The sequence below is a fragment of the Lates calcarifer genome, linkage group LG11 (genome assembly GCF_001640805.2).
Source record: "Lates calcarifer isolate ASB-BC8 linkage group LG11, TLL_Latcal_v3, whole genome shotgun sequence".
In the NCBI taxonomy this organism is placed as follows: Eukaryota; Metazoa; Chordata; class Actinopteri; family Centropomidae; genus Lates; species Lates calcarifer.
Window position 1 is genome coordinate 16,212,561 of NC_066843.1, and position 10,282 is coordinate 16,222,842.

At 41.5% G+C, this 10,282-nt stretch overlaps 1 protein-coding gene across 1 annotated transcript; it reads right to left on the reverse strand.

Moving 5' to 3' along the window:
* Nucleotides 1–526: 526 nt before the first annotated feature.
* Nucleotides 527–9,862, reverse strand: chst12a (carbohydrate (chondroitin 4) sulfotransferase 12a). The gene is made up of 5 exons (XM_018667753.2): nucleotides 9,361–9,862; nucleotides 6,147–6,833; nucleotides 5,014–5,166; nucleotides 4,580–4,759; nucleotides 527–3,963 (listed from the first exon to the last, which is right to left on the reverse strand). The coding sequence occupies exons 2-5, from the start codon at nucleotides 6,510–6,512 to the stop codon at nucleotides 3,415–3,417; spliced, it is 1,248 nt and encodes a 415-aa protein (XP_018523269.1). The 5' UTR covers nucleotides 6,513–6,833; nucleotides 9,361–9,862; the 3' UTR covers nucleotides 527–3,414.
* Between the last annotated feature and the right edge of the window lie 420 nt (nucleotides 9,863–10,282).

Here is a 10,282-nt window from a genome sequence, read left to right on the forward strand (position 1 = left end):
GATGTCATGGGTAGTTGCTCACCAAAGCCAACATTTGCTGTTGTAGCTTTAGCCTGCATCACTAGAAAAAATTCTGCTTTCTTTGACCAGATGACAGTTACTCACATACATATCGTAAAGACAATATGTGTGTGACAGTCATGTTTACTTTTCAAGCTCAGTCATCCAGAGGAGTCCGTATTTGTTTATTCTATTCGTCATTTCCTGTTAATATATTGTGTGCTCCACTAATGTTTTTTTCATTTTTTCCTTCCCCCACTTCTCCAATTCCTTCATGTCAGTCTCTACCACACAGTGATTATTCTGCTTCATGATGTTGAGACAATACCACAATGAATTTTCCTCAGAGCATTAACTGATAATATGCTAATATGGCAGGCAATTAATATGGCAATATTAATTTTGTACCAGTGTCATCTATCTTCAATATGAATTGCACAGTGCCATTATACCATATAAAACTCAATGAATAAATTGATCTTTTTTCTTTTATTCAGTTGAGACAAATGATTTGCACAAAGAGAGATAATAAATCCTCCATCATGCCCCACCACCTTTATTTCTCTTGTACAAAGACGAGATGATGCATGACACCATAATAATAATGAAACTGAGTGAATAGTTTTGCATTTTTCCCATGAATGGAACAATGAGATGGAACAATACATGTTTTACAAAAAACATCTATCTCAAAAATAGAGTTCGGTGTGTGCCACTATGTGATGCTAGGAAATGGAATGAGGTCAAAATGTAGGACAAGGTTTGGTGCTGCAGCTTCAACAAACATTTAAGCTGTTCAAAGCAGTAATGTTGTGGTGATGTCAGGTCACTGGGGAAAAAAATATGCTTATCAGCAGTCAAACTCTAAGCTTTAATAAAGGCCCATAAAGATTGATTCCCCCCTTACAAAAGCAGAATGCACTCATAGGTTTTATTCTGCCAATAAATAAAGTTTCTTTTTTCCTTACAAAATTTTTCTCTCTTAATGTCTGGCTTTTTTGTTGTTGTTTTGCACTTTGAAAGGAAAAAAAGAAGAAAAAAAACTTATGGACAGCCACAAAAGAAAATACAGTAAAAGAACATAACAAAAATACAAAAGAGATATGACAATACAATTAACTTGATTGGTACATTGATAAGGTGGGAGTGTGGGATAACTAGGTGTGTTTTCTTCTTTTTTTTTTTTCTTTGCATAAACCTACCTTTCTGTGAGAAGGAAAAAACAACCACTGATGCTTAATAATTCAGTCCTATTCAGGTGTGGACTAAGCCATTCAGTCAAAGTCTGCTTTTTTTAAACAAAAAACAAAGCAATACAGTTTCCTCCCCTGACAAAATGTTCCACACTCATTAAAAAAAACAAAAATAAACCAAAAGGCAGCGAGACAACACTGAGTCAATAGTGTGTGAACATGTAACATCTCAGTGACTTGCAGAACAATGTGGCACAAAGCATGTCTATGACATCACGTACAGTACAAACCACACAGTAATCCAATGTGGTAAATGACACAGAGCAATCCACTGGACACAACCACGTCAAAAAGCACACTCACAGAGTCCTCACAGAATCACAAATCATACTAATTCCCAGACAGTCAGACAATTCTACTTAAGGGCTCTGTTATTTCCTATTTGTCCCAAATAATAATCACACAAGGTAAACAAGGCCCAGTATATCAAATATACCTTGTTGTGGCTTCATACAGCTCTCACTGTATTGTGTTCTAAGTAAAAATGAAGTCCTTCTACAAAAATACTTTTTTTTTCTGCTGTGTAAACGTATGCAACCAAAGGCACTATCTTCTCTTCCCACTCCTCTCATATAAATCATATGAACCAGTCCTTGCCGAGATCGTGATGTGATTAATCCTGACTCTAACCACAAGCAAGCCTTTACTTGGAAACTCTGACATTAATACTGACTAACACCTCGTCTTGCACCAACTTTACAGTTGTACTTTAGATGCTAGCATCAACCCGACTTGGCGAGTTATGTGTCTTCGCAACAGCACAGCATCGTACCTACTCACACACTCTTTGCTGTCTTTGTGTAATGTGTCCAGCTCCTTGCTACAAAACACTTCATCCCATGAAAATGCTGCCCTAAAAAATGTTCAGCATATTTAGGGGAGGAGGGAGGGGGGCACACACAACAACACTGCTGCAGTCTCCAGGGTAACCCAGTATAGTTCAGTGTTAGTAACTGCAGTTTGTGCATGAGAACACAAGGACGATCAAATGTGGATGATAACATCTCATGGTAACAACACAGCAATAAAAGAAGATGTTCCCTTTAGAAAACTGTCTGTTTAAATGCACAGAGGCTCACCTGGGCATGTGCAGCTGAGATGAAATCAAAAGAATGTTGAAACTCCAGTTTTATGCCTCAAAGACGAGCTGAGACAAATCCAGCTGCTGTGGAGCTGCTGTGCTTCTACATGACGAGGCTACGATAAGGCATTTACTGCATATCATGCTCTGAAACTGTCAAATAAAGCGAGCTGCTAGAATGTTATCAGAAATTATTCCATAAATATAATTTAACGGATTTCTCCATGCTGAAACCTAATGTAGCGAGGTCTGAAGAAGCAGTTTGTTGTTGAGGAGGAACAGTATGTGTGTTATGTGAATATCTTCACCTGTGTATGAGGTATAAAATAAATCTACCTGTTTCTGATGTTGACAGCTGTTGTTAGCATTTTAAACAACATAAAAATCCCTTTCATGCTCAACATAAACATTGCACTTACACAATGTGAAATAAATTAGCTGACAACTAACACTCTAGTGCAACTACATTTTTAAACTGATCTAATAACACCTTGTTTTAACTCGTCGCCCACATTTACAAAACTGCCACACCTGTGCTGACGTCACAACAGCAAAAGGGGAATGGCTCTGCGGCATCACTTCGGCGAAGGTTTTTCTGCAACATCCTGCTACAAAGCCTGTTTGATCGTCACAGTCACAACGGAGCTGCGACATCACAAATCACAGGCGTGGGGTGGGGGGTGGTGGGTTGACATCAACTTTGGGAGTGCATGAGACTCATCATGGAAATATGAATTACAGACTACACTGAATGTAACATGTTAGGGATGCCTGCCCTTTGCACAGTCCTCATTTCAACTGTCCTCTAACTTGTGTGCTTCTCATTATCTTTGTAATTTAATAAAGGAAATCAATAATGTATAATGGCTGTTACCTGACTTCACCTCACTAGTGTGCTTCCTTAGAGCAGTGAGCGTCCTTAATGATGTGCACATTTAGTGTAGAACAGACAAGAGTGAAGAACGCAACTGCAAAGGCCAGAACAAAAGGGAGGTGTCACTGCTGTTGGAGTGTAGCATTTTTTCATGACATAAAAAACATTTTGTCTGTGTGGCATGGTCAGTCCTGTAGAAACTTGAGTCACTCATTGAGGATCGAGTCCGGTTTGTCGTAGCCGAAAAGCCTGAAGTCAGGTTCGTACAGCTTGTAGAGTTCTCTCCGTGCCTTCACAGGTACTGTGCTGAACCAATCGGCCTCCCAGCTGCTGGCTGTGAGGTTCCTATGGGAGGTGGGGAATTCCACCACGTTGTCCACCCGCAGCTGGCGCAGCAGGTGCTCGGCGTCCTCTTCTGCCGTCTCCAAGTGGCCCACAAAGTCATACTGAATCTGGCACGGGTGGCAGAGCCGATACACCTGCCGCCAGTGCTCGTTAAAGGGCATCTCCTTCTCTGTCTGAGGGTCCAGGAGGTATTGAATGAAGTGGGAGAATGAGGGATGGATACCCACAGCAAACGCCTCGTCCACAGAGGTGGGGGGTGTTGGCTGGTTGGCATAGCGGCGCAGCATGACCTGTGCAAAGCGTCGATAAAAGTCCTCGTTGCGCAGTTCAAATTTATTCCGGTAGGCAGAGATGAGACGTACAAAGGGGTCCCGGACAAAAAGAAACTTGGTGTACTTCTTCAGCTTAACCTTCAAAAGTGAACATACATTATTATCACACATGCAGTATAACAGACAATTAATTGAGATGGTGAAGGCAACTGAAAACAATCAACATAATGACTAATATGATGCTCGAGGACATAACAGATGGCTCTGTAGCTCAGAGAAACAACAGTTCACACAGTGACACAGCAAATGTGATAATATGACACCGATATCACTATATGATACCAGCAGAGATAAGTTAAACCCCAAATGCTGAAGTGGCGTTAACAGAAATATGCTTCACTAGATGTGTCTGTGTCAAAAACATGCGATTAAAATGCAGCTCTGAAAAACAGTTAATAAAACATCAGGCAAAAGCTAAATGAGAGCATCCCATGCCAGTCATGCTGAACTAAATGGTTTAGCAGGTGTCACAGTAAAGTTCACAATAATTCACCAAAATATCAAACAGGTAAAGCTCTGCATTGGAGGAAAATGTCAGGCACAAAGCCTCACCATGCAGCATCAACAAAGTAAATGTCAACACACATTTAACAAATAATTAAAGCAGTTAATACAGTTAATGAATAAGCAATGTTGTGTCTATCATTATAACCATAAAGTACAGGGCACAATAAAGTACAGTATTTCAACAGACCTTCATGAGGTGTCTTGCAAACTTGCCATAGCGTTTCCAGAACTTGTTGAAGGTAAAGTGCATGCTGCTGTTGTGGACCAGGTCCCTGGGGATGGCCAGCGGGTCTCTCTGGGGAACACCATCCTGCTGCAGGCTCTCACTAAGGACTATCATGATCCGCTTCCAGTTACTGCACGCCACCTGAGAGGGGCAGGGAACACATATACAGTTAGGGTAAAAAGTAAAGTCTCAAGTTTTTACTTAAGCCCAGGAGAAACTAGTGGAAACACGTGGACATAAAAAACATAAGCTCGGTAACAACTGTATATGAGTGTGTGCACTGACTGGACAGGACATGGACAGGACGAAACTGAGTCTGGTTTTGTCATATGAAAAACCACAGCTGATGTTATGGATTCAAACAAAGCAGTAACACAATGCAGGTGTAGGTGTACCTTAGGGACGTAGCAGTAGATGATACCGTGCCTGTCGTCCACGATGAGGTGATCTAGCTCCTTGTTGGGAATGTCGTCAAATGAACGGTTTTTGCCAGAAAACACCATGCTGTCATTAGCGCACATCTCCTGAAGTAACCTCCGCCGCTGCTCCTGGATGAAGCACACACAAATATATCATTAGCGACTAAAGCGATTTTATCAAGTTTTGTCTTAGTACGCCTTCTTTTCCCTCTTTTGTGCACATATAAATGGATGGATACAGAGTAGTGGCATCAAATAATGTCAGATTCATCATCTTGTTTTTACAGGCCCAGTACACCTACACAGGTGTTTGAACCTGATCTGGCTGATTACATCACTGCTCAGGAGGAAGCTGGGTGGAGCTATACTAGAATTACACGGGCTGCAACTTATCCAACGCAGACAGGTGCAACAAACTAACACCAGAGTCACTGAAATGTCAATATAACAGAGGGAGCCTAAATAGACACAAAAGTGAAAACACTTGTGTGGGTGGGCCATGGCATTCAAAGGGTCTTTAAATAATTGTCTGTGTTTTATTTTAGCAAAGTTCTTATAGGACTGTGTAAAGATGACATTCAAAATATGGTCGATAATTTGGTGGATGTTATGTACCAAAATTCCACTATCACAAGTAGAAAGAAAAAGAAAGCTAATCCAGTTTAATTTCAAATTATACCACCACACATGACATTAGTCTCCATTGGCTCCTTTAAACTGGTGTCTTCCAATACCACAGGTGTGGAGTATAAGGTTCACATCATTTTAATCAGAGGAGATGTGGCTGTCAACCAATCAGGATCCAGATATGTGACTGTTCTTCATGTGACCACAAAGGCCCACAGGACATTTTAATGACTGACATTTTGACTTGTCATAGGAGGAAAAGCACAGGTGAAAGCAATAACATTGATGATGGCTCTGGTGGTTCTGATTAAACATCCTGTTAAACCAAGCCAAGTAAGCATCAAGCTGGCTGCTGCCATTAATGGAACAGTTACACCTGTGCTTCTCCTACAATGACATATCAAAATGTTGCAGAGAAAAAGGCCTTGTAAACTTTTAGAATTACCATTACTAATAATATGCTAATAATTTCAGATATTAACCTGTCTCTCACGGAGCTCCGCTGCCACTGGAGTCAGGTGAATCTTCCACTCCCGCCGTGGTATGTACCGCTCTTCTGCTTTCTCTGATTGGTTGCTTGTGTCGACGGGGACGGGGTCTGTGGGCTCACCAGTTCCCGGCTCTAAGAACTGGTTAACGAAGGCATCGATATCAGACAGGAAGGACGGAGTTCGGGAGGTCTGGGGCCGCTGCTGGGGTGGGGGGTGTGGGATTTTGGGGCCCGGTGAGACGGGCGTGTGCAAATACAAGTGAGAGGCTCCGACATCGTCCCAGTAGATGATGATGAGGAGGATCATGAAGGCCGAGCCCAGGACGATGAAGATGCGGAACATCCTGGACGTTCCCATAGGTGACTGTTGCTTTGCTACAGGGTCACCATAGCAACAGACTTACGAGTATACAGGGCGTCTTTACAGCATCGCCATGGCAGCAGATTGAAATAGTTACCTGGATCTTTTTATGTGATAGCCAGGGTTCTTGCTACAGGGTCACCATGGCAACAGAGTCAAGGTCCAGAAACTCTCTCTCACCATGGCGATAGATAAACGGCAGCTATAGCAGAGTCTGTGATAGGATTGGGCTTATCATGATGCTGGTGCACTGCAGGAGTGAGCTGCACAGGAGTGTAACTGGCCATCCATGGATTAACACTCACCTCTGCTCCATGCCTGAGACAACACACAGAGAGAGAAAAGCACCATTATGTATTCCATCTTTCTTAGATAACCACTCCCATTCCTGAGAGCAGATTATGTGCCCGTCTTATCGTTGGCTAGCATATTGGCACAAAAAACATTTTATAGCAAACAGAGTTGAAAGTAAATCATAATAAAAGACAAAGGTTGTGAACTTTATCTGATTTATCATTTAAAACTGTTGCTGAATTCCTCGTCTTATTTAAATCCCTCCTTACTGAAGCACCAAGGTGAAGTATCACACTTACAAAAGCATGCAGGTTTGGGCAGAAATCTTTCAGAAATGAGACAGTTCATTAGGCCCAATTTTTGACAAAGCATGTGCTGAATTTCTCCTTCACCTCTTGGAGTTGACCTAACTCCCACTCCCAGCAGCAGAATCACAAGTGGTTGTCAAATGTCTGCATGCCTGGGGGCTCTGCATACTATAAAATGATAAGTTTTGCATAGTACAAGTGTCCTGCTGTACATATTCCAGGCTTCCTATGGATTATGGTACAGCATTGGAGCACTTTAATATGGAGCACCCCTGAGGTAATAAAAAGCTCTATGTTGGCAACCGTTGAAAGAGGGCCAATAGCAAATATTTTACACACCTAACCAAGATACGTTCTGTGTGTACAAAAACACACTGAAGCTCACTGTGCTCATGCAGTCCACAAAATTGCCTATTACTCTGTGGAGAGCTGCAGAGATTGCCTGAAGTAGACTAGAAGACAAACACACAGTGTGTGTTTCTGCCCGTGGCTGATCTCAATCACAATTAATGTTTCTTAATTACACTTTATCTCCGGTCTATCTTCTCCTTCCTGTCGCGTTTCAAAGTCGAAAGGGAGCCACTTTTTCATTCCAACAGACTTCTAAATTTGGAGCTCTCATGCAACAGTCCTCACATTATTTCCTCTCTCCTGAAGCTAAGAGTGGACCACAGACATGGAAAATCATCATTCCCCTCTCTCCTCCCCATTCCTCCTCCCTCCCCTCTAAACACCAACGAATCTAACTGCCACCCTATCATGTACATGATATCAGACATATCAGGGGAAGCAAATCGTAAAAGCCTCTGTAAATGGTGGAATAAAGTACATCTACTCAAGTACTATAATTAAGTACAATGCTTAGGTACTGAGTGTTTCCATTTCATACAACTATGTATCTCTACTACAGTACATTTCAGAGGTAAATACTGTACTTTTTACTCCACAGCTTAAGTTAAATGTTACTTTAAATATGAAGATTTTACATACAAAACAATGACCTATAAAGAGTGATGTATTGCTATAGAATAAATACTATATAAAATAGCTGAAATTAATTCAATCTCAATGCATCTAATATAACACAATATAAGATGCGCATCTGTCACGTAATTGTTCAATAAATTGTTGGGTTAATGAAATATAAAACCCAGTGTGAAGAGTCCAAAATCTAAAAATATTAAATTATTAAATAATGTAAGACCAATAAAAGCAGCACATTTCCATATTTGGAAAAAAAAACCTAAACTAACCTTTTATTTTCAAAATAATAAATAATGATTATAATAATATAATAGAATAGAATAGAATATATAATTATAATAATGTTTTTTTTAAGGCGCCATGTTTCTTTATTGAGTATATTTATTCTTGAGAGATTATTCATATTTTGCTAATAATAGTGTCATACTTGTAATGGAGTATTTTTACTGTAGGCTACGGTGTTGCTACTTTCATAGAAGTTAAAAATCTGATTACGTCCTCCATTACTGTGTACAGTGGCTAAGGACAGTAGGCTGAAGCATTAAATCAATATTTTGGGATATAAAGACTAAACAGTCCTTTAAAATGCTCATTTCACGGTTCACGCACAGGTTTATCTCTGTTGACACAAATTTTTGGACGAACTCTCTCAGCGCCTTCATCGCGTCAAGAAGTCTCGGTGCAATTTTAAGTCACGCAAGCGGCTGTAAAACAACATATATTAGAGGTTAGTTGCTTCATAGCTCTCCTATATGAGTTCTGTTTACCACCACGTAAACGCTGGTGTCAAACCAGTTGTGTAAACAACAGATAACGCCATAAAAGCAGCCGTGCAGCCTGAGCTCAGCCAGCGGCAGATAAATCACACCGTCCTGTCCGCAGCAGCCGCCAGCGGATGCCAGACCGGACACAATGTAGCCTTTGACGGGAGAGCAACGCCGCGGGAACGGGCTGTTCCTCGCGCCGGGAAGCTCTCTGCATGTGGCTCGGTTCACTACAGCGTCGCGCGGAGCTCGTAGTCACATTTACGTGGAGATAACGATCAGTAGCAAAAGAAAACAATGAGCTTCCGTACTGTCTGTGGTTATATCAACATACGCTGCCAGTATGCCTAGTGGCATCTAGGTGTCAAAGTAGTGGTCAACTGCCGGAGCAGAGGCGCGTGCAAAAAAATGTTGTTGCTACCGAGAGGTGAAATGTTCCGTTACTTTTCTGATTTTTCTTTTTTTGTGATAATAGAAAGAACAGGACCTTCTCACCTCTTTTGTGGCCGTCAGCTCCCAGCGCCGCGTCAGCTGAGCCTGCCTGTGATGATGCGAGCCCCTCTTTTTTATCTTGGGAGATGGAGCGGGAGCACGCGAAGCACCGCGAGAGTTTGAAGCTGGAGCTGGAGGTTTCTGCAGAGTGAGCTCATGGGGGGAAAATTTCACTTTTCTGGGTCAACTCCAGCATAACATGTCTCTTCTCTGGGATGATTTATGTAGACAGCCCGTTCCTCCTCTCCCTTCCCCTGTTCTCCTCCCACAGGAGCAGTGTGCTGAAAATAACCTGCGGTACCTGCGAAACACAAATGTCATCCTCAGTCAGAAAAAATTAGAGTAAAAGAATGATAATAAGGAAATGTGGCTGTGGGGGATCTGTGTCTATTTGTGTTGCCTGGGCTGATGCGGTTAAAATCCTGTTATTTGTGAACCCTTTTCATCCTGTGACATCAAACGTAGCAAGGAGCCCCTACTGAGCAGCTGATTCACTTTGCAACACACACACACACACACTGTCATCTGCTTTCAATCAGCATCACATATTTCACCCCCACTCCTGATTTTACTCACAGCGCTGCGTTCTCATGAATTTGCTTAATATAGCTGTGTGCCCTGGCAGTCATTCTGCTTTGATCACACATACACACACACACACAACACACACACACTGAGCACGATGAACACACCAGAGTACGAAATATTACTTAAAAATCTCAAGAGAAGGAAAAAAAAGGTGCGATGGAGATTATTTGGAACATCACTTTTAGGCACTCAGTGAGATGATGAACAAGTGGGTACAGATTTATCCCTATATTTATATATATCGTATATATAACCATATAACATTTTTATCATGTTTACAGTTGTTTTTTATGGTGTTTATCGCATGTTGTTGTACAAAATAGTGTGCACAAATCAA

Bases quoted from the DNA above. Each gene is read 5' to 3' on its own strand.
- chst12a (XM_018667753.2), bottom strand. From the start codon at position 6,512: ATGGGAACGTCCAGGATGTTCCGCATCTTCATCGTCCTGGGCTCGGCC. The intron at 5,167-6,146 runs GTTAATATCTGA...TGCTTCATCCAG, and splicing joins CGGAGCTCCGTGAGAGACAG to GAGCAGCGGCGGAGGTTACT. The intron at 3,964-4,579 runs GTCTGTTGAAAT...TCACTTTTGAAG, and splicing joins TTGCAAGACACCTCATGAAG to GTTAAGCTGAAGAAGTACAC.